Here is a 26,735-nt window from a genome sequence, read left to right on the forward strand (position 1 = left end):
AACCCATTTTCCCCTAAAAAGGCAAATTGAGGAAGCTGTTACTTGTTACTGGACAATATTTGAATATTGTCGATTGGATTCGAATAGATCAGACACAGAACATCTTAAATGGAACATCGTTTTCCAAAAGTCAAACTTTCAAGTGCTCTAAAAACTGCTGTCTCTATTCAGACTGTAGAGAATAAGCAAACGAGGTGTCCACCCAAGACTGTATATCAGGTAGAAATGCATGGTGTCCACCTCCTACCGAGTTGTGACGAACAAATAAAGAAAATCTTTCCCAACACGTGCGCACGCCACTGGAACCCCAAACCAAACAACCTCCGACTCCGGTTTGAGATTTGACGTTCCAAGGCACGATTCCGCACGCTACAACACACACTACTACTACTCAAGAGGGGGGTTTGTATAAACGGGGAAATGTTTTGGCGTCCGACCCATCCTCCCCACACCTTACACGAAATGTCCTGGCAAAGGAGGGGGTGGCACTGGCTGCTCGTCCTGTTTGGTGGTGGTACGTCAGAAAAAGGGAGCGAACCTTTGCCATCGGTTGCTTTGACGGGCTAGACGCGATAGTTTTGTGTGAAAAATTATAGGTTTTTTAAGGATTTGGATTCGCCACGGTCACTCGAGTTTGTTTAAGTATTTAGTACTATCGAGTAATTTGATAATTGAGTACAAAGGGCTGTTGGAAATCGAAGGAATTGCTGTACGAATTGGTCTACGATAGAATGAAATTAAAGTGAGCTTAAAGTGATGATAGGCGTGCTCTTTTAAGCGCAGCATGGAATAGAAAATTAAGGATAACGAAAGGATACCAAAAGTGTTTAATTAGGGGTTAAGTTTGATTTACAAATAGAGTGAACAAATTTCGTGTTTTGTCTGGCTGTGCGAAAAAAAATGCTACAACATGGCGAGAAAAGGCACAGTGCAGATACAGAGAGTGGGGCAGCCCCTCGCGTCAAGCCTGCCCTTTTAGCGAAGCCAATCTTGCCGATCAATATTCAAAGGAAAGTTATCGTAGCGCCGGGATCCACGGGTGGCGTAGGTGCCATTAATTCTGGTCTTGCGACCGGTAGCAAGGTGAAACTCATTCAAAAAAATTTCACGGCTGCAAAATCCCTTGACGGCGGCGGAGAGTCATTCGATTCCAGACGGCACTTGCCCAACAAACTGTCTGAGGAGCAGTTGCGCATAGGGTTGGAGGCGCTGGGTGGTGGAGCGAGTGGAAACGTGTCAACCACCCAAACGATGTCGACGAGCTCTCCGTTGAAAAACATCCCGACAAAAAAACTGCCCGAAAGCGCCGGCAAGAAAGCAACCCCTTCCTCCCCTAATTTGGGTGGTTGTACGAACGATTGCTGTGGAATTATTCTTAACTCCAACAGCAGTCACAAGCAGCAAAGTTTGCAAAGCTCAAAAAATGGCACAAACTGCAGCCTAAGCAGTGCTGGAACGGCCGCGACCAACTCTGCCTACCAAGGGGTCAAGTCATGCTTCTCCAATCACGAGCCCAAGTCATCCGGTCGCAAGCTGGAAGATAGCCGCATTAAATCATCCAGCGACAGCGTGGACAGTTCGCTCTCGTCAAGCTCCGGTGGGTTCAAAGACCCCGACTTTATCACGCGCCAAACGATGGCCTTCGAGCTATACAAGAACCGGGAACCCGGAATCAGCAACACCACGAGCAATATCTGCATCACGAAACCACCGCAGCACATCCAAAGCATATCGCAATATCAGAAATCATCGAAACAACTAGAGCAAATGCTAGCACAACGACTGGAGAAAAGCCTTGCCCTGGGAAGTGGTCCGTCCGCGTCCGTAGTTGCCGGATCCCAGCCACCCCCGATAGCTCCCCATCACCTCAGGGCCCGTAGCATCGACACGAGTATCGGTTCGTCCCTGAGCACCGGTGGAAGTGGAAATGTGAGTGGGACCGGCGCAGGAACAGGAGCCGGTGGATGTTTTCTGGGGTCCAGCACGATTCCGAAACAGATACAACAAAAGCTGCAGGAAGAGATGAAGATGCAGTGTAAGAACATCAAGGAGAAATTTCTCATTGAAAAGCGACACCCTCAGGAACACTACAAACCGGCGTACAGGGAAACGGTGGGTACAATTGAAGTGCGGTTCAGTATATGATCTTAGAATATAGGGTTCATCCATCTACAGCTAATATTGAAGCATTTTAATTTTTCTTCCTGTGCAAGATGTAATTTCGATCAGCTTGAAAGTCTGAAAAATATTTCCCATTTATTTTCAATGCGCAATTAATTCATTGCATATTGATTCAACAGGGATCTCAGTGATTGCATAGCAGTACGATCGAATGTTTTACATATCTGTTCCAAAGATCCTAGAAACATTTGTTAAGATTCTCCCCGCGCAATTAGGAACAAGAAAAGGTGGCTAAAACTATGGCAAATCTCAAGCCAAATTTTGTATTGAAAAATTTTGTTCTAAATGAAAAAATAGACCCTATTTTTGTATTTTATTTCGATGAAAAATAGTTTTTTTTTCTGAATTCTGAGTACGCCATCAAATCGGGCGTCCAATTTTACAAGACCCCTTGACATCAAATTTCCAAATCATCGTCATATCAGGCAGCAAATTGAATAACACGTATTTTTTCGAATGTTCAAAAATAGAAGGGGTCGTACCGCCCATCCGTAACGAGGTAGATTATCGGAAGGTTTGTATGGGACTTTGGATAATCGAATCATGAACAAAAAAAGTATTTTTTTATTTTCTCAAATTTGAATAGTTATTTGCCTTAAAAATTACTAAATGCATTTTCCTAATATTTCAACAAAGCCAATTTGGCCGCCATCTAGATTCAAAAAATTCAAGCCACTTCAGAGGGTCATACTTAAGCTCAACAATCAATGATAAGACAACGAAAAAAAAGTAGCTTCGTGATTCGATTATCCAAAGATTCGTACATTCAAAGTGATTTTTTGGTTTTTTCGAAATTTTTCGTCGTAGTTGATCGTGATTACCCGCGAGTTTGCTTCTCCAGCACGCCAAAGGCCGACCGTGGCCGTGGCAGTTCGAGAGCGGCCTCGAAAAATCCGCGTGTGCAAAAAGGTAAACAAACAAACGCCGTGTCGGCCGCCATCGCGCAGGGGAGCGTGAGCGCAGATGGAATCGACAAAAAGTATCTACATCCCGGATACGTTCCGAGATCACCAGTGCGAACCCATTCCGGTACTTCCGGTGCCACGACCAGTGGCACATCAACATCCGCCAACATCCCCACCAGGAACGAGTTCCAGATACTGAGCGACGACGAAGAAAACAACAACACCGACGGTAGCAACACTACCGACGACGACGACGATGACGGGCGTGCACGGAAGAAAGTGTCGACGCCAAAAAAGAACAATTCTCCAAAGGAACGTAGACCACCTCCAATTTTTGTTTTGGACACGTTGGCGGACGATGTTGACGAGTTGCTGGAAGGCCTCGGATATTGTCTGAAAATCGGTAAGTCGTCAGTGCAAGTTTACACATTTGACGAAAAGAACTTCGACCTGGTTGTGGAGAAATTGAAGCGTCAAAACTTCAAGTTTTACACATTCGACCCCGTGCAGAAGACTGCCGTTAAGGTCGTTTTACAGGGGTACCAAGACCGCCCGATCTCCGACCTCAAGAAGGACCTCTCGGGTGCTGGCATAACGCCGCGGGACATAAAAGTCCTCTCGCGGAAGACAACAGTAACAGGTACACACACCCTGTACCTGTTGTACTTCGACCGCGGCACCGTCAAAATTCAAGACCTGCGGCGAACTAAGGCGTTGGACGGGTTTTGGGTAAACTGGCGGTTCTACTCAAAGAACCCGTCGGACGCAGCACAATGCCACCGTTGCCAGAAATTCGGCCACGGCTCGCGGAACTGCAACCTCCCGCCCCGCTGTGTGAAGTGCGGTGAATCACACCTCTCTGAGGCGTGTGCACTGCCGTGCAAAGCGGACTTGGGTGACAAGGCAGAGCAAACGAAGGCGCGCATCAAGTGCGCCAACTGTGAAGGTAACCATACCAGCAACTACCGTGGATGTAAAAAACGAAACTATTGGCACTACGCCCCCCGGGGCATGGCCTTCCTCTAACGTGGGATTTTTGCTCCAGCGCCTCTGACGAGACAGGAGAAACCGGGACCGACGTTTTACTTCACCATCCGATAGAAGCTCAGTGGATAAGGCGGGAATCGAACCCGCGTCTCATAGCATCATCGGGATCGGCAGCCGAAGCCGCTACCCCTGCGCCACGAGACCCACCGTGGATGTAGCGCACGGAAAAATTACCTCGAGGAGCAGGAAAAGAGGAAGAAGAAAGCAGCAGCGTCCCACCCTCCTCAGCGAAGTACGAGCGAAACCGTGCCGGCAGCTGGTCATCGTACGGTTCCAGCGGACAACTCAGCTTTCCCTCCTGGATGGGGGCGATCGTTCGCCAGCGTGGTCGCTGCCGGCAGTGGCAATACGGCCCAGCAAGAAGTTACCGGAGAAGATCTCTTTACCCTGCCAGAGTTCTTTGCTCTCGCAGGGGAGATGTTGACGCGGTTTCGGACCTGCCGTAACAAGGCGGAGCAATTCCTGGCCCTTGGGGAGCTGATGATCAAGCACATCTATAAAGGATAAAAAACTGTGATCTAGTTTTAAGCTTTTTCTATTTCTATCCCCTTTCCCTTGCAATTTTAGTAAGTTTTTTTTTATTTTTTTCTTACTCTTGGTGACACCTTTATTTACAAGCAATAACTGTTCCAAAATGGATTATGATGTAACACACAGCTGTAAGGAACTCCAAAACTCTGTTATGTACCTCAAAAGAACTTATTGTATCTTGATTATTCACCAATAAAACCGAATTGAATTGAATTGAAGTGATTTTTTCAGTTTGTAAGCAGTCTTCAATTGCTAATTGATTTTGTTTGGCATTTGAAAAAATGTACCGTTCGTGGAAGTGACTATGGGTCTAAAACGATACACCTCTCGTAGTTTCTTATTAACAAAAACAATTTAAATATCATTGAAAAACTTTGTTGTTTTGAATTGTTTTTAGATAGTTTACTAACATTTTCCCAAAATATGGTGGAACTTGATAAACTCTACCTTAAATGCAAATCGTTTAAAAATTGACACAATCTCACCCCTTAGAGGGGGTGACAATGGGTCAAGTGAAACTAAACTGATGCTCAAATGCAAAGATAGGGTCAAAACAAGTCATCCAACAGTGTTTCTTGTTAGAAGGAATCGTATTGACATGCTATAATGTTTGAAGTAGAGTTTTTCAATCGTTCGATACTTTTCGAGCAATTCCAATATCAAATCCTGACCCAATAAACCAAATTTCCAGTTTTTGCTTTTTGGGTGTTTTTGAGACCGCCTTGAGTCAGGGGTATTAAAAAACACGCAAAAAGCAAAAAATTAAAATTTGATTTATTGGACCTTTTCAAAAAAAAACTCCAGACTTGAACTATTCCGGTTATTTCCACCTGTTTAGGCCCGGAAAATTTTACGAAGTTTCGATAGGTATCTGAAGTTCGATTATCTGAACGGTATGGGACTTCGGATAATGGAATCACAAACAAACAAAAATCTTCGTTTTGTTGTTTTAAACCAAAACATCATATTCGAATTCTGCGTTTTTTGCAATTTATTTTCCTAATTCGATTATCCTAAGTTTCGATTATCCGAAGTGAAATTTTTCCGAAGCCTTCGGATAATCGAGTTTGAACTGTATTCAGAATCCTCGTTAGTTTCAGGTGTTGGAGTTATATTCGATTATCCGAAGTCCTAAATAATTTTCTTTATTTTTTCAGAAAATAGCACAAGCACCAGATGGAAAGACCGCGCCAAAACCTAAGGTATGCTTCTTAAAAGTCAGTACTGACTTGCACAATTTACACAGCTTTTCACTCTGGAAAACTGGTTCATCGGACTGGACCTGCGGGCGCAAAGAAATAATTACTGGTTAAAAATAAACTGGGAGCAAGCCGTAGACTCATAAGCGACGCGGCGTGCACAAACAAACAACAACAAAATCCCGCACAGATAAAAGTAGTAAAACCAGTTTCGTACCAGTTTTCATCAATGAAAAAAAGCAGTTTCACTCTCGATCGACCGCAGATTTCCAAACCACTGACGAGCGACTTTTTTGCGCGGTTCTCCCGATCCACATTCGTCCGGCCATCAACGGCTGGCTGGGGTGCTGAGTTGAGTAGATTGGCTTAAGCCGGCTCCGTTGTGCTCTCCCCAAAACGAAAGAGGTGGATGAGGCGAGGGAAGAAACCGCACAATGAATGAATGAATATATTTAAATCGCTTATTTTGACGCGTGAAAGTGATAGTTTTCTCCTTCACATGTGCAGAAATTCACGTAATTTTATTGAGTACTGGTCGGATCAATCGGCTCAGGAATGGTTCTTTTTGGGGCCAAGGCCCCGGCGGAAATCATATTATAATTATGAAATTATCTAAACTTGATCTTCCTTATAACACAATAGCTTGTCAGATGCAGCATCCATTCATTCAGCAATCTGGCGAATTGTGTTGTGTTGAGTGACGTTACATCATCGTCGTAACCAACTTATCAGTCTCCTCAGCTCACTAGCACTAGCACTCTACAGCATATGAACGAGAGTAGCGGCACGACGATGTGAAAGTAAATTATGCGAGAATTGAACATTGATGCGCATGTAACAATAAATTGACATACCGTTGTGAAACTCGAACAAATGAGTTGTAGAGCAAACACTTTGGATGTTGATCAAAAAACTTTGTTGCATAATGAATGGATAATGGATTCAGGGTACAAAAAAAAAAGAAAAGTCAACCAAAGGATCCCCACACATTTTCACTTTGCCGCCAAAACAGTAGACCTAACATAACTTTCAGCTAAACAAGAAGACCAACCTGTTTTTTTTTCATACTTGCATCAAAAAAGCATTTCTCCGGTCCGGTTGGAACCCTCGTGACCATCATTTATTCATTCATCGCATGTGGCTTAAAGGTGCGCTTTCTGTGAAGAGTCGAGTCAACACTCAGCACACATACTAGGTACTTTCGTTATGTGCCGCTCAGCTTTTTTTTGTAATTCTCCTGCAAACTTTTGCACGATCAGCAATCAAGCCGCGGGCTAAGACCTCCATAACTTGCTCTGCGACACAACCGATGATGGGCACATCAAATAAGGCAAGGAGAAAAGCAGCAGCATACGTTCACGTACGAACATAACTCTTGATGCAAACGGACTTGTCTCGCAAATAAAACAAAATTGGAGAAGTTGGAGCAACTCAGATAGCGAATTTAAATGATGCAAAATCGAGTTTCCTTTTAAAGGTCCAGTGCAAATTCGTTTATCTAAACTTGTTTACTTTAACGTGAAATTTGTCTGCAAAGCCTAACGTTAATTGTGGCCTACCATTTTGCGTCGGATATCAAAACCTACCATCCCTTTGCTATAAAGTAGAATTTGTTGTTTATTTGGGGATCACCCCCTCTCGAGTTCATTACCCGAATTCCATCGGAAATGGAACATCCCCTATTTCGCATTATTTTCGCTCTTTTGCTTTCAAATGGTCACTTTTGGACTGATGTAGGAGAGTGTCGTTTGAATCGTGATTTCAGCCATTTTTGGAAGGGCTAGACTTGTGTGTAGGAGGAAACCAACCGATACGTTTAAAACATTAACCTTGTGTACAACTCTGAGCTTTGTGTATAATTTGCATAAAAGCGAAAAATTCGCAAACTCACGTAACTATTTTATTTTTATTTAAACTTTTTATAACCTTTTTCTATTTTCTCAGTACATAGAACGAACAAAAAACACTAATCTAAGATGAATTTAGATAATGTATATGCTAGAAGCATTGTACTACAAAGGATGGATATTTTCGTGCTTTCAATCAATTAAGACGTCTTTGAGGGTCACGACGAAGGCCTGATGAAAATTTTACCAACATCGATCTTGACTTGGAGATTTAATAGAAAGAAATGAATATTTTGTTTTGTAATTTGGGTCCCTGATCACGAATCCCAGGTCCATTTTTGTTATTCCTCATGGTTTGAACTACAAATCGCAGAAAAAATAAAGGGGTCGTCCCACGCCACCATCACGAGGCATCGAAAAATGGACATCGGATTCGTGGTAAGCGACAAAAGTTTTTTCCCTTGGAGCAAAGTTTCACGGAAATCGAAGTTGACACTTTGGATGTTATGTCCAATAAGATAATTGATGCATTTCGACAAAATCACTGCAGTCTTCAGCTGCATTGATCCGCTCTTTATATAGTTTATAAGTAAGTTTTAATGTATCCCTTTTACTTTTTGTACATGTAGAACCTCCTACATTTCTGGAGTTTTTTTTTGAAAAGGTCCAATAAATCAAATTTTCAAAATTTTGCTTTTAGGGTGTTTTTATACCCGCCTTGAGTCAGGGGTATTAAAAAACACCCAAAAAGCAAAAACTGAAAAGTTGGTCGGGGCAACTTATCCTGATTTCGGACTCAGAGTGATCCTATAGGAAATTTGTTACGTACTGAAGGGTGAGTGATCTTAAATTTTGTTAACGTAATAAATAAAATGAAGATTTTTGCTAGAAAATCTTCTTTTTAATTAAAATTGTTTAAAAAAGGCAATAAAGTAACCTTTTGCCTTTCTTACAAAAGCTTTTTTTTTTAACTTTAAGGTTTGAAGATTGGGCAAAACTACCCTTAGAAATTGTGGTTGAAGCACTTCCTAAAGCATTTTTTTTTGTACATCTCTAAAAAAGTATGAGGGGAACTTGGCTGTTGATTTTAGTGTTTTGCCTTCCTCACTGAGGTAAGGCTATAATCCTGCTCGAAAAAGTAATTTTTGAAAAACAGCTCGTAGACCTATATTCATGTATACCTATCGACTCAGAATCGAAAACTAAACAAATATCTGTGTGTGTGTGTGTGTATGTGTGTGCGTATTCCCCTTGGTGCTCAAAATTCTTGCCAAGTTTTCTCGGCACTGGCTGATCCGATTTGAGTCAAACAAGTTGCATTCGGTCCGGTTTGGTGCCCCATACTGCACTATTGAATTGTTTGAAGATCCGATAAGTAGTTCAAAAGTTACGTATAAAAAAGTGTCAAAGTTGCGAATCGGGTGCTGGAATTTTGATGCCGGATCTCACTTAAATGCATTTAAACTATGTCCAGATCCATCATCCAACCCATCGTTGGTTAGGTAATCGAAAGACCTTTCCAATGATTCTAAATCATTGAAGATCTGGAAACCCTGTCTCAAGTTATGACCACTTAAGTGATATTTATGTACTTTTTTGAAGCCGGATCTCACTTAAATGTATGTAAACTATGTACGGATCCATCATACGACCCATTTATGGTTAGGTAATCAAAAGACCTTTCCAATGAGTTCAAAACATTGAAGATCTGGCAACCCTGTCTCGAGTTATGACCACTTAAGTGATATTTATGTACTTTTTTGAAGCCGGATCTCACTTAAATGCATGTAAACTATATCCGGATCCATCATCCGACCCATTGTTGGTTAGGTAATCGAAAAACCTTTCCAACGAGTCCACAACATTGAAGATCTGGCAACCCTATCTCGAGTTATGACCACTTAAGTGATATTTATGTACTTTTTGAAGACGGATCTCACCTTAATGCATGTGAACGATGTCCGGATCCATCATCCGACCCATCGTTGGTTAGATTACCGAGAGACCTTTCTAACGAGTCCACATCATTGAAGATCTGGCAACCCTGTCTCGAGTTATGACCGGCTTCAAAAAAGTACATAAATATCACATTTATGTACTTTTTTGAAGCCGGATCTCACCTAAATGCATGTAAACGATGTCCGGATCCATCATCCGACCCATCGTTGGTTAGGTAATCGAGAGACCTTTCCAACGAGTCCACATTATTGAAGATCTGGCAACCCTGTCTCGAGTTATGACCACTTAAGTGATATTTATGTACTTTTTTGAAGCCGGATCTCATGTATATGCATCCGGATCCATCATCCAACCCATCGTTGGTTAGGTAATCGAAAGACCTTTCCAACGAGTCCACAACATTGAAGATCTGGCAACCCTATCTCGAGTTATGACCACTTAAGTGATATTTATGCACTTTTTTGAAGCCGGATCTCACCTAAATGCATGTAAACTATATCCGGATCCATCATCCGACCCATCGTTGGTTAGGTAATCGAGAGACCTTTCTAATGAGTCCACATCATTGAAGATCTGGCAACCCTGTCTCGAGTTATGACCACTTAAGTGATATTTATGTACTTTTTTGAAGCCGGATCTTACTTAAATGCATGTAAATGATGTCCGGATCCATCATCCAACCCATTGTTGGTTAGGTAATCGAAAATCCTTTCTAACGAGTCCACAAAATTGATGATCTGACAACTCTGTCTCGTGTTCTGACCACTTAAGTTATATCTGTGTACTTATTTTTCTGGACCTAAAAAAAATAGCTGAAATATGTGTCTAAACCACTCATATTACCCATTGTTGGTAAAAAGTGAGGAAGGCATCAACCACATAGGTGGATTTAGTTAGTTTTTTAATTTATATTTATTCAGATTTTCTTTTCCATGTACATTCATTCAGTTAAAATATTATTGAGTGTCCAATCACAATCGATGACTTTGCACCTCAATTATAAATACTAGCAATTTTCATTTATTCATGAAATATTGTAGCTTTCGCTATTCAGTGATTTCAAATCTGGAGTTTTTTTTAAAAAAGTTCCATAAACCAACTTTTTAGTTTTTGCTTTTTGGGTGTTTTTTAATACCCCTGACTCAAGGCGGGTATAAAAACACCCTAAAAGCAAAATTTTGAAAATTTGATTTATTGGACCTTTTCAAAAAACAAAAGGGAAAAGGGATGCATTAAAACTTACTTATAAACTATATAAAGAGCGGATCAATGCAGCTGAAGACTGCAGTGATTTTGTCGAAATGCATCAATTATCTTAATGGACATACGTCCAAAGTGTCAACTTCGGCTAATTGATGAAGTTCACTGGTGCTGAACCATTTTCAGAATTTTGTTCGAAATCCTCTGAAGTTTGGCTGTTGATAAGTGATTGTATAAATAATAACGTTACTTAATCCACCTTCCTAACATTTAGAGGGTAATGCAATCCAAAATAGTTGCGAAAGGGTGGAACTTTCAGTGTTCTATCAACACACTGAACACTGATTCATTATTCATACCATCAGTCACATGATAGATCCGGACAACGTTTTCATCAAATTACCTGAGATCCGGCCTCTAAAAAGTTCATAAATAACACTTAAGTGTTTAAAACTTTTGATAAGTTTGTCAGATCTGGAATCTATTGAACTCGTTGGAAAGGTCTTTTGAATACCTTTCTAAAAATGTATAACATGAGGGGGTTTCTTACAAAAACTACCCTTTTACAATCTTCCGGACTATTGTTAAAATCGTTTTTTTATCATAACTTTTGAAGAACTTGAATAAACTTTATAATTTTCAATAGCGACTTTTTCGGACCCCAAGACGGATCGAATGAGACCAAAATGGTCCAAATCGATTCAGTCAGTGCCGAGATAACCCAGTGCAAATTTTGTTGATCAACATCCCACCACACACACAGACATTTGCTCAGAATTTGATTCTGAGACGACATGTATACATGAAGGTAGTTCTAGGTCAAATTTAGAATTTTGTTTTTCGAGTGATTGTATAGCCTTTTCTCAGTAAGGTGAGGAAGACAAAAATATCAAAATAACTTTCAAGCGTATTCTGCCAGCTGTCGATTTCTTGTTCTGGAGAAATAAAAAAACCATTCACAGCACAAATATGACGTCGCGTGCTCGAACCGGTCAGTCAAAGTAGGCAGAGAGGGAAGAGCCAGGAACACACCAGGTGCATTTTTATTTTGCCCAATTTAAACGACGCAATGCGAAAAACTCGATGCATCGCGCGTGGTTTTCTTGTTACTTCCAGCGACGGAGAAGATGGGATGTGTTGCACATGACCGGGATGAATTATAGATGGCACTCACTTAAAAGAGAGCTTTCTGTTTACTCTCCACAACTCTCTCATAGCAGCCTCCCACGCGTAACAAAGTTATGCGAGACCTCCCGAACTCAGGTTTATGATTTTGGCACTGAAATCAAATTTGAATCAATGAATGAATAATTCTCGTTGCTTTAAAGTCCAATTAGAATTTACGGGGTGAGCAATTAACTCGTTGAAGATCCATTAGAAGGTAAAGTCATGTTGGAACGAGCCGACAAAAATTGATTGTATCTGAAACAATTCTGCTGAATACAATTCTTAATAAATTCAAATCACTTCCTTGAAGTAGAGCTTTATCTAAAACATGAAATTCCTTCAAATCAATTCTGAATTTTAATTAATTTATTTTTTTTTGTTCAAAAATGCCGGATTTTTTTCTCATGACAATGAACTCCACTCCAGGTGGTAGTAACTCACGGTTTACACCTCTTTGTTATTCTCACTCGAATCCTCTCCCGCTTGCTGAGAGCTCCTCTCGTCTCTCACGCATTGTCCAATAAGAGGTTCATTGTGCCTGCCGGATCGCTCCAGCGTTCAGAAGTGAGACAACGTCGGACGCGATCGGAAGCGAAAACTCGTCGTTGTTGCTCGACCGCGCGCTCGTTTTTATTCCTTTTTCGCCTTGCTACTGCTTGGCTTGCATGTGTATAAAGAGAGAGAGAGGGAGGAAGAACAAAAAAGCTTGTCTCGACATTTTGGATTTATTGCGGCTTTTTATTGACGCAAAATATCGAGCGTACAAATGAGGGTGAAGTAGTGTGAAAAAGTTTCATAAAAATCAGTCCCAATCGAAGTTGGAAATGGTGTTGGAAAATTTAAAATAAATGCAGTGAAAATTGTGCTTGTTTTTTTACGCTTCAAGTGGGCTTCTCTCAGAGGAGATTTTTCAACGCAAGTGGGAGAGCAAGAACGGTCGGCTATCGTAGTGTGCGTGACCGAGCTGTGAGAAGTTCAACGCTGCTGGAGAGAAATAGAGAGTGCAGGCTGACGGCTGCACTTTTAGTCTGTTTTGAGCCCACCTAGGCGGGAGCTGCGAGATACCTTTTATTTGTGTAGCGTGTGTCCGAGAGTTCAACCCCGAACCGGAACAGAGTAGGCGGCGAGCAGCGAATCAACAAAGTCACAAAACGCTGTCATCTGCTTCTGCTACGTGCGAGATAGAGAGGGAGAAAAACGTGCTGTCGAAGCTGGAATTGTTTTAACAATTTGAGCGTTAAAAAATACGTGGGACAAGGTGTGTGGATGATGTCATGGATTCAACATCCAAATTTTAAATAGCTGCGAGAGCAGATACAACAACAATCGACGCTAATTAACACTGCGAATACAAGTGTTGGGGGGAAGGAAAACAAACGGCTCCAATTAAAAGCAACAACTCGACGTAACCACCATTTGGTAATAAATATATCATGAAAATAGTGTTTCCAGTGCCCAGAAGATGCAAACACGAGTTAATTTGGAAAAGTTATTGAAAGAGCCCAGAGTGATTTATGGACAGTGTTTTGTGGTAGTGTGAGTGCTTTTATTGCCGTGTTCTCTCTGGTATCGTTTTCGACACTTGAGCCTTTAACTTCGACTTAAAATAATATACATGTTTTATGCAGTCGTGTTCGTGTGCGGTGGTTGTAAACAAGCTGTGAATGTTTTTGTATATTAAGGAGTTCCAAAGTTGTTTTACACCTTCGTCGCGTGTGAGTGTGAACGAATCCAAGTCAAATATTAAGCAGATATAGAAGAAACCCCAAATATTTTAAAAGTGCTGCCCATTACTGGAATAAACAAACCCACCAGAGAAGAGTCAACACAGACCTTGCTCCAAAAATGACTGCCAACTTTACCCAACCTATCACCAATGTCACATCGCTCAGCTCAACTTCACCGTCACCCTGCTGGAGGATCTAAGAGTGTCATCCACTTAACCGACCAATTAAGCTACAACTTCAACCTTACAGTGCAGAATTTGTTGCCAACTTTGTGTGAACATCACTTCCGGCGTTAGAAACAACAACGAGAGGGAGGAAAAACAACAGCAAACGACCACCAAGGGCTGCGAATGGAATCAGCGCGCAAAAGCAATAAAAGATCGCTAATATAAACAAAACAGAGAAGGCGAGCTGTGAGCACAAACCGCAAAGTGAATAAAGCATCGTCCCCACCAAACAGAGCGTCGAGTCGTCAAGCTTTGTCAGCTATATTTGAAAAAAGTATTACCTGCCGTTAAGATTTGCAAGTATGTATATGCAGCGGTTGGCAATTTTATTAGCTTTATTGTCAACACGAGTACCACTTTTTTCCGTTGATGTTGTGGGTTTTATGATTGGCTTTATTGAACAACTAGTCTGTGATTCTATTGGTGCCGACCTGATTTATTTGAATTTGTTGATCACGAGCAAACACTTGGAATCTTCTGCTCTCATCATTTAAAATATACAGTCGGACTCCAGCCCTGAAAAAAGATCTTACTTTTCTACACGGAGAGACCGGCCAGGGCAAATCTAAGAAAATCTTGGTTAATTTAACTAAAAGTATGGGTCAATTTTTTACACAGCTTTTTTTCAACAATCGATTGTTGATTTTGTTAACCCAAAATTGCTGACCACCAATAACTAAAAGTAACTAAAAAAATAGTTGGAATTGCCATTTTTGTTGGCTAAATAGCCGAAAAAAATTCTAGCAGTCGACTGCTAGAATATTTTTTTCAGAAAATTAACTATTTTTTTCTTGTTTTCAGCTGAAATATTGTGGAATATTCTGTAAAAAACAGGCTGGACCATACTTTTCAACTATTTTTCAACATTTTTTTTCGTTGTATTAACTGAAATATTTTTGCATGCAGCAAATTATTAGTGGTTTATAACAAAACATTTCTTAATTAGACATAATTTATGTAAGTGTTGATATATATTTTCTTTAATTATCTAACGATACAGGCCGGGCTGAATTTCTAGCTATATTTTTAACTAATGTCTTACTTAAATACAGAAAAATATTCGTACATGTAGTCAATAATTAGCTATTGTTAGCAATATTTTTATTGAATTTGAAGTAAATTTTTTAATAATGCCTCACAAATTAATGTTGGTTGTTTTAATATTCGCATTTATTCTGCCTAAAATTTTAACTTTTTGTACTAATTTTTTTTAGCATGAAGTTATTAAATTACTGTTAAAAAGCATAAAAACAAAACTTTTTATTAACTGTTATTATAAAACATGTAAAGTTTGATTAAAGTTTGAAAAAATTACGTTGCATAAATCTAAAAAAATAATAATAAAACATGTTACAAATTTTGTTAAACATATTTAAAAAAGATGTGAATTCCTTAAAAATATAAACCGAGCAAAATTTTCACCAAGTTAAGTTATTATGTTGTATAAAATTAAGTGTTGTATTCACTTACCATCACTGTGCAATCATCCGATAAGTCATCATCATCTACAACGGTCTCAGGTTTAGTTATTTTTCTTGTGGTTGGACACAGAATTTACACCAAAGTGAACCTTTTGCTGCAAATAGACATATAAAATCTATTAGTAATTTAATACAAAATTCTTAATTTTGGCTATAAACTGAAAATAGGATCGTAAATAAATTTAATTATGATGAGGAAAGAAGAAATATCAATAATGCTACTTACCAAGCTTGCATTAAATTTATTCAACATACTCCGATTCCTGAAAACAATAAAGAAATCAATCAACAAGCTTACTCACCAATTGCACCTCCACAGTTGCAACAGTGTTCACTTCGTTTTGCACTTCAACATTAGCCAAATAGTGTGATTTTCACCTTTCACATTCTCTCACTTCACAATTAACAACACAAACTCAACAAATCGACCGCTCTTGTTCGAATCCTGACTTCAAATGGCAAACGTAAACAAACCCAAGTTCATCTTTTTAATATTCAACCAATTGATATTTACATTTAACCAAAAAAAAATCTTGATTTTTCTAAAACCAAAGCTAACAGTCGAGCACGTTCATTCGAGTTCGGGAAATCTGTTAGCTTTTTGCCTTTAGCATTTTCAACAAACAGGTTATTAAATTATTACTTAATTTTGGTTGATTTAACTGAAAATTGGCCGCAACAAGTCGACGTCGTCGTGCTATCTTGTCGCACCCGCCATTTTGACGTTCTGAGAAAAACGCGTTTTAATGTTTGACCTTGAATATTCAAAAACGAGAGCACGCAATGTAAACAATAACCATCACGTTTTGTTTGGCTCACCATTCTGTGCATTGTCCCAAAGTTTGGTTGAAGTTGGTTGCTGGAGTCCCAAGTTATAATTACAAATGTTTACGGTATTCTAGCTTGTACGTGCGACAAACGCATCCTGACTTTCCTGGCCTGAAATCCCTTTGGCCTTTTGTCGCACTTACATCAATTTTCATGGAGTGACAAGATAGCACGACAAGATTGAAACTACTTTCATATGTAAAGTGACAAAAATGCACAGAGTTTATTCGGTTTTTGTTGAATATCTCAGGATTGAAATCGAATTTTGGGGATCTGTGAAGGTCAAAAGGTGAGGCATTGTGAGCTGCACAAAATTTGGCCCAAAATGCACGTACGACAAGTTAGCACGATGGCGACGAAGTACGCTTTTGTTGAAATTTACGAAAGTAAAATCAACAATTTTAATTGTTAAAATTTCTGGGCACAGTCTCTCCGTGTACACAAAATTGTTGAAAATAATTCTTCGTTTTTAACAAAGAAAGAGCAATAAAGTTGGTTAATACATTTGTTTGATATTTGCTATAAGATTTATATGTTTAAATGATATGGTATTGTTATTTACTTTTTTATCATCTAAAATATATTAATTTCAATTTCGTAGGCTCCAAGCGCCGCCTGTCGATCAGATTAACATCCCCAGAGTAAGAGACGCAGAGAACCACTGCGGACGATGTATTTCCGAAACACTAAAACTGTAATCCCATCGTGGGAACATTGTTGTTCGGACTCCAACCGTTGACCACAATCATTGGACCGCAAACGCGACACCGACCAGGTTGATGGGCGGTTTTGAGCTGAGAGACCTCAACACTGAATGTGTTTGAAACATTTTCTCATCTGGAATTTAAGGGGCTGCAATGCTTGGGCCATAAGGCTGGACAGTACATTGTAAAGTATATGTAAATTTTATGTCTGAAAGAGAGTTTTCTCATGGAATGGAAAAATCTCTTTATTTTTTTTCAATTTCTATTTTTAGTATTAAACAAAACTAAATTCAAAAATTCTAAAAAAAAAAGAATGAAATGGACACCATTTTTGTCCATGCCACAAGAGTCAAAAATTGCAAACTCATTACTCACTACCGTCAAAGGTGCCGATGCCGGTTTTGTACAGATTTCCGTGGGTGGGATTATGACCGACTAACTGACAGATTGGCGCGTTATTTATAGATTCGCCAGCCAAGTCTCTGTTCGCAGAGGACTATCAACGTTTCCGTTTTGATGCTGCTGTTGTTTTCTCATTTAGAAGTTCTCTTTGATTTCGAAAATCGATTTTTTGTACTTTTATGTGATTTTTTCGTTTCATTGAACCCAAAAAGATGTTTTTGTAGCGAAATAGTTTTACTAAACTAAAAAAAAATCGGTTCGGTTTCATCCAAGTCAGCTAAGATTTTGTTTCTAGAGAACTTGTCCTCTCTTGAACTGGTTGGCGTCGTGATGAGCTATGGGTGTGTTTTCATTTTTTTTTTTTTTTTGCAAGTTCACAAGAACACGAACGTGTTGTGTACAGCTTAAGCGAAAAACGATTCTAGTCTACACACCACATGGAACCGGCTAGTTTTTAGGTCGATATTTCTGTCTGGGTCAGTCCATGTGCGTTTTGTGGATGGTAAAAATATCCGACTAATTAAGAGTTGCCCTAAAATTATAATTGAATTTTCAGTTTGCTTGTAAGAAGAGAAGCTTTTTAACAATTATGCCATTTCTATCTGAAAATAACCTCAATACGTGACAAAAGTCTTATGCACTCTCCAATCACACTTTTCACACTGTCCTTCATCATTGCACATTTAACCACTCGCTCACCCAACTCCAACACCAAAGGCGTTTGACACGTTTTTTTTAGTTTCATACCATGCTGTGCACGTATACTTTGTGTGTAGAATAGGTACGTATATACATAAGTGAAATCAACTAGACTGTGGCAGGCGCGAAGAGAATGCGGCCTTAAAAAATGCTGTGTCTGTCGAAAGTGCTTAATTTTATGGAGGAAGCAAGGAAGGAAAAAGAGGAAGAAAAAACTAGAGCCATTACGTTTTGACAACATGGCTTATATCACCAAATGGTTGCGTGGCACGTATCTATATCTCAAGTGCACGGAATCTAACATGCATGCCAAGATAGTGTACCCAGTGAAAATTGATAGTGATGGTTCCTTCTTGATAGAGAAGACTTGGAAAGAATCGCACTTGTAGAGTTTTGGGTCATTTTTAGGTTGAACATATAAAACTAGATGGACGTATTTGAAAAAATACGGAGAGCTGTTTTCATTAAACTTAACTGAATTTAGTAATGAGAGTTTTGTGTGGATGTGCTACATTTATGGCCGTTTTTAAAGCTCATATTAATACACTTAAATGTTGATAAGGGGATAGTATAATATATAATCGATACGATTATCCACAGTCCATATAATTTGTATGTTTCTAGAAGTGTCGAGCTGATATTCCATTGCTGAAAATATACTGCATGCTAAGAAGTTTTGGTACTCCAAACCCCTCTGGGATGGGACATTTTATTTTCACAAATGCCCTGCACACTATTTTCCGTGGTTATAGCCAAATTATATCGCCACAACTCGCTCCTGTTTGCACTTAAAGTTACTTTATAAATCCATGTTTTCAAATCAATCAAATTATAAGCTAAGCTTATTATAAAAAGATTGGTTTTAATACTCTTTGAGCTAACAGAAATATCTTTTGAAGCAATATTTAAACAAATATTACCATGAATCGTATATTGACCAAGCCACGAAGCCCAGTGATTACGCTTCCGAGGCGTATGCGGTAAATCGAGGTTCAAATCCCGGCTCGGACACCAACACAACTGGTGATCTTTTCCCTTCTGGATTCGTTTGCTTAGTAAAGGGAAGGTATTGCATCGTCACAATCTGGACCTTATCAACCTTAGGAAGGCGACCTATGGAATATTATCATTTACCTCAACATATTAACATTAGTTGAGTTAAAAACTGCCACAGAATCCGCTTTATAAATGCCGGCCCCGATACTCTTCAAGGGTGTTCCCCTCAGGAACTGGGACATATATAAATGCACTAAGCAATTTTCATACCAAAATGTAATTGTTTCAGTTTTACATTGCTTCAGTACCTATATATAAGAATCTTTTTTAAAAGCAACCTGTCCGTTCAATTAGGAAATTATTCAAAACGGATAAACAAGCTCCATTACTCAAGGCGTACGATGATCATAAAGAACCAGTATCAAATTATTCCAAGTCATTAAGTGCAATCGAGCCGATTGGTTGGAATTCAACCTACTCGCTGCTCACCTGCACACGCTGAATAGCAAATCAACGCCTTATTACACCACTTTTCCAATCAAACTTAACCACCAATCACTCAATCTAGGCCCACGTCGCATCGCAATACGTGTAATTCATCGAACGACACCGCCAACAATGTGTTCTGCTTAATTAAGGTGGATGGAACCCCAATGGAATGGAGTTGTAGTGAATTCCCCCTTGGCAGGGGGCTTTCTTGCGGCTTCGGATTGTTATTACCTGTGTGGTACAATTAGGCCATATCAAAAAGTCTTTGAAAGTACCCCCCTTTTGGAGGTATAACAAGGTCACCTTGGTCACTTGTTCATTTTCCTAAATAAGTGCGTACCCGTTCGACGTTGCATGCCTGTACCCCTAGACATCAAGATCAGAACTGAAAAGTCAAGGTGTGAAGGTGAATAAATTAATGTTGAGTTTCCTCTGCGAGGCATATGCTCTTGTACCATGGTTTGGCACTGCTCACTCATGTAAACTGAGACACGGCAATAATACCCTTATACTTCAATGTTGTTCTAGTATATGGCACTACAACTGCTCACTAGAGTGCCCTTGCACAGAATGAGGCAGTAATTGCTATGCAAAATAAGCTTCTGGCTACGTGTGAAGGCCGGATCTATACTGTTTCGTCGTCCGTTGAGGGTAATAAAGAAGGATAATTCTTGAATTTCAAATGAGGCTCCCGAAATAGACTTTCATGCTTACAGCATGGTTTACGCTCTGTTACATTTGAAAGTTTTCGTACATGCTCCATAGATTAATATTCTCTTTAGTATACTTGAATCTTGAACCCGATCAAATTGCACTGAAAGTGACCGGCCTTGAGCCTTCACTCTCTGTACATGGTGCAATGCAAATCGCTGCAATTTCCTGTAGAATAAATCTCCATGCATAAAAGCCACAGTTAGTGGTCCGCATGAAGCTACCGCAGATACTTACATATATCAGCAACGGCCAACGTACGTAACGTAGCACGGGATGTCAACCTTTGAGAAATGAATGGGGCTCACACATCGAGCCACGAGTGCTGGCAAGATAATGACATAGATTGCCTTGGCGGGGCCAGCATCCGTCGATGGGGCACCAGCAGCAAGAGCAAAAGCCATCATGTGTGTGTGTTTTTGTATGTAAGAAATGGTGTAATTGTCGCGATCGGCTCTTTTACACACACCTTCCGTTGTCCGGCAGCAAGTTGTCGTAAAAATGCCAGCCGTTTACTTGTAACCATTTTGTAATTATGTTAAGGCTGTTACCAAAGCCGCACCGGAGTAATTGGTGTCAAGTGTGTTGATTGAAACTTTCACGGGAAACGAGTAAATAATGTATATTTTATTATTAAAATTAAAAAAAATCCATTGCATGTTTCTGATCGCCACCCCTAACCAATGTTTACTCTAAGGACCCTCCATTTTGACATTCGAATTGATGACCTTAGGATTGTGAGTCTAACCGCCGACCAGCGACTCTACCGTAGCATGCCTTTAAATCACATGGTCTAATAATATTGAATATATTTTAAAAAAAAAAGTTGAGCATTTACATGTTTATGAAGGTGGATCAGCATGATGCATTTTAAAAACAACAATTATGTGTTTGCATACACGTGTCCAACACTACGAGTGGCAAGCCTATAAAGTTAGGAGCGGTTTGACGTGGTTTGACACCCTATAGATGTATCACTCGGTTCAAAAATTGATTTTTGGTTTCTTTTATCGAAACCTGCCTAAGGCGGGGTTGGGTTACAGAGGGTTCAATGAAAATTACAAATTTGTGCAGGAGGTCGTGATGGCCCATACTGCCCATGTTCGCATAAATGTCCCATATGCAAAAACAGCAAGCTGAGAAAAACGCAATGCAAGTTTGTCCCACGCATAAAGCTACGTGTTAAGTTTTCACGAAAAAAACTGTATTTCTTACTGATTTCTAGAACAAGGTACTGGATGTTATAGGCTTTTTTGAAAGATCACACGATTTTGAACAAAACTGCATCAATAACTTTAAACGATGAAGATGCATATGGGACATTTATGCGATCAGGGGCAGCATATGATTCATTGAAAGCTGTATTGGCAAATGCCCCATTTTGCTACAGTTGAGAAACTCTCAGCAATCTGCAATCAAAATACCTTCAACTGGACGGTTGATCGATAGCTTACAATTTTCCTTCAACAACGTAAACATTCCCTTTTTCTAATTAAATAAATTTGATATGCCCCTGCGCACGAGATCGCAAACTGAAACAAATATGCACCGTAAAGATGCACGCTTCGTTAACTTTTCTCTAAAATGCCTTCGAATAAATTAAATTGCTCAAACTTGCTGCACATAATTTTAGCGTTTTCTCACGCCACCGTACGCAATGCTCTTACTTTTTCACTTTTCCGCTGTCACAATTGCAAATCAAACTTATGACATAAACATCGAACGATACCCACACCGAAACCATAACATTGCGTTTCTCTCCACTCCATAATGCATGACGTTTGGCCACGGGTAAAAATAAAACTTTATCCGAGCGCATTGGGGAAGTCATGCGTTTTGTGCACACAAAGTGAAACACACACATTTTAATGGTTTAGCGAGGTTTCATTTTAAACGAACCAACTCACAAACTAGGGATACCGGGACGCTCCGCTGAGTTGGCAACACTGCTGCTGCAACAACACAATAATAAAATAATGTGATGGTTTCTGTTTCGCGCGCTACCGTTTGCCGGGGCACGTGTTTAAGCTATTGCACATATGGCTCGTGCTGCAAATCAGCAGTTTTGTTCGATGTGCACAAAAACATCATGAACAGTTGGTCGTAATGTAAGCATGAAGAGGGAGAGAAGTTCTCTTTCTCTCTACGTTAGCATAGCAAAAGTGGTTACAGCTCATTATAGTGTGCATTTGAGTGGCCTATTGGCCAACTTAAGCCACGCGGTTTGATGTCAACAATTTGTCAGGCGCAGTCCACCGGCACGAACGAGGGTATGTGATTCGCAAGTTTGTTTACTAAACAAATGAGGCAATAGTTGTGTGTGGCTAAACTGTTAAGCTGCTCAATAGTATCTGCCAATTTTTCTGTTTCGGGCCAGTCAACGCAAGGAGACTTGAGGTTTAACTTTGGTTCGTGACATCACCAAAAATAAAAAAATAAAAACGTTTTTGTAAAAATTAAAAAAAAATGTTTTCAAAAGATTAGCAAGAAGCTGTTGCATTTGTGAGGGAGAGGATCTTGATACAATTCATCTAATTTATACCAGCTTACGTTTGGACCTACTCCTTAGAAAACATATCTTTTTATTTATACACACAAAGTTAAAGAACGAGGGGATAGTCCTCACGAAAAGAAACGTGAGGAAAGTGCTATTTTGCGAGAGTATAGTCCTCTCGCGTGTTCATTCGTTCATTGGAACAGTTCATCCTATGAGTGGCTTATATGGACAAACGACCGCCACTTAGTCACCGAACCATGGTGGCCCATACGGCAAAGGCACGGTTCAATATGCCGAAGGTCTTGGGTTCGATTCTCGGTACCGGTACATTTTTTTTTTTTTTTTTTTTTGATAGATGAACTTTTTTGGAAAATGAACCATGAGTAAAGTACTCTCGGTAATTTCAGGATTTATCCTCTCCGTCCGCACACAGTACCATTTTACTACCGAATCGTGCTCTTTATCCTCTCGTATGCCGATGCCCAGTTCTGGGTGTAGTCATGACGAAATCCAGTCAGCGACCCACTAAGATCACCGTCTTCATGTGACGACGTATTTTTGACCTTGTCGTGAAAACAAATCGCATTAAAATTTTATCTAAGATAATTATAACAAACAAATTGTTTTTTGAGTCATTTTGTTCTACGAAAAACTTTACTTCTCTTGTTTTATATTTTTCTTTTGTCATGTTTCAAAATCAAATTATTCGCTCTACAGCATTGCCTTGGCGTTCCTCTTTTTACACCTTAGCTTCCATCCACCCGGGATTCGAACTAACGACCTTTGGATTTTGAGTCCAACTGCCTACCAGCGACTCCACCGAGGCAGGACCCAGGGAGACGACTCATACACCTGGACTGAGCTTACATTCTAACCTTTTTAGGTTAGTCCGGGGCCAACATTTACTTCCCGTCCGACGGAAGGCGTGATCAGACAAATCTCGTCTCGAAAAATGCCACCGGGACCTTCTGGGATCGAACCCAGGCCGACTGGGTGAGAGGCAACCACGCTTACCCCTACAGCACGGGTCCCGGCGATGTTTAGTATTTTAATTTGCATTTCAATCTTGTTTAGTTATTTGACTTGCTTTACCACCTCCTACACCCAACTGACGGTCGCATGATTGTGATGCAGGGCGGCATGAAAGTACAGTGGTTGTTCGGTAACTGGGCTGCTTTTTAACTGGGCGCTCGATAACTGGGCCGTAGCCCAATTAAAATACAGACAAACGTCAAAAAATCAAAACAAACCAAAATGACCGAGGGGTTAATGGATGCAAAAATCATATTCAAAAAATAAAAAAAAAACTTTTTTCAAACATTTGTTTAATTTCAAGTTTTAATTGAAACATGAAAAGCATGCATGATAACAAACACTCAGAATCAGTATTATTCATATTACTTTGGTAACACGAAGTGTGTTATCCTGGTTAAACTCAAAAGTCCCATGCAAATGTGTAAAACCAAACTGAAAAATGTGTAATGCCGATTCAGAGTGTACGGGCGCTACTTTGATCGACCAAAAGAAAAAAGCAAAAAAGGTAAACAGAAAAATCACTTTTTTCGATATGAATTTTCAGCCAATATTGGGATGGAATCTCCAAGGATATGATAGAATTTGGCATCAGCAACACAATTCACCTGTTTTTTCAGGTATTTATCGTTTGAATTGCGGGAAATTTTAAAATCAAAAACCCAAACAATGATTTGTTATGGGCTACCATTTGACAGCTAGTGCTTTTGTTGTGGGCTCTCATTTGACAACCGTGCTAATGTCGACTGTTGTCAGTTTGCTTTGGTCGGAATAGGGTTGCCATCCCCCCGGACCGAATCGACGAAACATTTTGGTGAAGACTCGTTAAACTGGTCACGTGTGCATGACGAAGACCGATTTTCAAAAAGTTTATTTAAAAAAAAGAATATATTTTTTTAATGTTTTTCATGTAAAAAATCTTCGGTTTTTGATTTAAGTATTAAAAAAGTGGATTTCATAAATTTTCTGTAATATGAAATTTTGAGATTTTCTATATGCTTAAAAAATGCTTAAGGCATAGTGGGTCTAGTACACTACAAAAATTACTACATACTTATTTTCATATAATATAGAGGAAATGTTGTGGTACGTTCGTTTAAAGAGCCAGTGCGGCACTCATCGGTGCCAGCTTTGGTTTAATCGGACGTCATTTGTCAGTTTGCGTGGAACTCACATCAAACTGAAATAAATATTTTTTTTATATATTTTAGGCATCTATGCTTAACTTCAATTGATTTGGTTGAGGTTAACCCATTGAACCCCTTGTAGATGAAGTTAATTATAAAGAGGCAAGAGAAGATTTTCATACTCAGGATAAAGGTTTATAGCTTTATTTCCTTGGAAGTTTTGAACAAAGTTGTGGATAATAATATTTCCTATACCCTAAAAAAAAATTATCTTTCGGAGGTTTTGTCGAATTTTCCAATATCCTGGAAACCACAATATTCAAATTTCAAAATCAATATCAATTGCCAATAAAAGAAGTTCTTATCTTTTTACTATCAATAGAATAACTTAACTAAACTGCGAAGGACATAGGCACCTCTCAACCCTCAATGAGGCTAATTGCTTCACAATATGCAGCAGCAGCAGTAACAGTTATCAGAGTGCAGTACTGAATCCGCACAAAGCGCAGTGTTTTGCACTGCAACCACGCTACTGCTGCAAGTGTCTTGTGTGCTGTATTTCCTGCATCGTGTTATAGTGTCGAGCATCTTCGAAGCAACTTGTAACTGCAGCTCGTTCGTTCGCACTACCCTTGCTATTGAGTATGATGAAGTTGATGATTGTTGCGTAATCGAGCCACGCATAAATTTCAATCTTCCTATTATTCATTTTCCACTTGTTTACTCGCTTAAACGGCCATGTGCCACAGTCGATGAGCGTGAAAATGCTGAGTTTGGAGTTTGGAGGACGGTGGAAAAAGATGAAGTTGAGACGCATAGTAAATAGTACACTCGGGGCTGTCGCTCTCCTCCACTATTTTTTTTCCTCTTGGATAATCGGAACAAGCGATCGAAAAAGACCTAAAGCTAAGCCCCTGCAGCAGCAGCAGATTTTGAGATCGCGCGCGCGCGCACGCGGCTTCAGTTTACGTAATAAATTACCGCGCGCTGATATAAGGTTAACGATTATTACGACACGGCTTCGCGAGATGAAGTTTGAAAACGAAGAGAAAATAAATAATCAAGCGTTTGCCTATAGTTTGCGAGTGTTTTGTTTATTTACAGCGAATCGCGCGATATTCCAAGGTGTTGTGTCGGGTTCGGGTTGGAGCTGTGGACGACGGCACGAACTGCTTAAATAGACACCTCTACTATTTGCTGTTTGTATCTACTTATCTATCTGGCAGAAGGAATTGACCGAGCCGGTTATGGACCAAACCAATTAGTGGGTTTGGAAGTGTTTTTTTTTTGTTATTGATATAATCGAAGTTTGACTCAATTACTTGAAGATCATATGTCGAAGAGAATTTAGAATTTTATTATTGGTGATTGTTAACAATTTTTGATTTAATCATGTTCATTTAGGGCTGAGTAGGGAGGCTCGTTGCTCTCTTCTTAGGGGAAATGTGAACATTTTAAGCCTAATAAGCGGTCGTGTTTGAATGATGCTGGATAATCTGGATTGTTCCTTGAAATTCACTAAAACCAAGTACACCAACGAGTAGAGCAACTTTTTGTGAACATTTCTGTTTATTTTCACTTTTATTAAAGGTCATGCTATTCCTTTTACAAGCATTTAAAAAAAATATTTCAAAAATGCATTCTAATCAGTCGAGTGCAATTGGCCACGCCCATTTTTCTATTTTCAGCTTAGTTCTTTTTTCTTCCAGCGCTCTTTTCCCAAGTAGCACACTTTGTTCGCCAAAAGATTTCCGAACTTGTTGTTGAACTCATTTACTA

At 39.7% G+C, this 26,735-nt stretch overlaps 1 protein-coding gene across 2 annotated transcripts in view; it reads left to right on the plus strand.

Moving 5' to 3' along the window:
* Positions 1 to 532: 532 nt before the first annotated feature.
* Positions 533 to 26,735, plus strand: part of LOC120419889 (ras-GEF domain-containing family member 1B-like) — a 69,992-nt gene continuing 43,789 nt past the window's right edge. The window contains exons 1-2 of one of the 2 annotated variants that reach the window (XM_039582754.2): positions 533 to 2,112; positions 5,822 to 5,866. In XM_039582754.2, coding sequence (XP_039438688.1) covers positions 901 to 2,112; positions 5,822 to 5,866 — 1,257 coding nt within the window. In that variant the 5' untranslated portion in view covers positions 533 to 900. Of the gene's footprint in view, positions 2,113 to 5,821; positions 5,867 to 12,602; positions 14,291 to 26,735 lie in introns of those variants that run through there. The other variant, XM_039582756.1, reaches the window with a different exon arrangement.

The sequence above is a fragment of the Culex pipiens genome, chromosome 1 (genome assembly GCF_016801865.2).
Source record: "Culex pipiens pallens isolate TS chromosome 1, TS_CPP_V2, whole genome shotgun sequence".
Classification (NCBI taxonomy): domain Eukaryota; kingdom Metazoa; phylum Arthropoda; class Insecta; order Diptera; family Culicidae; genus Culex; species Culex pipiens.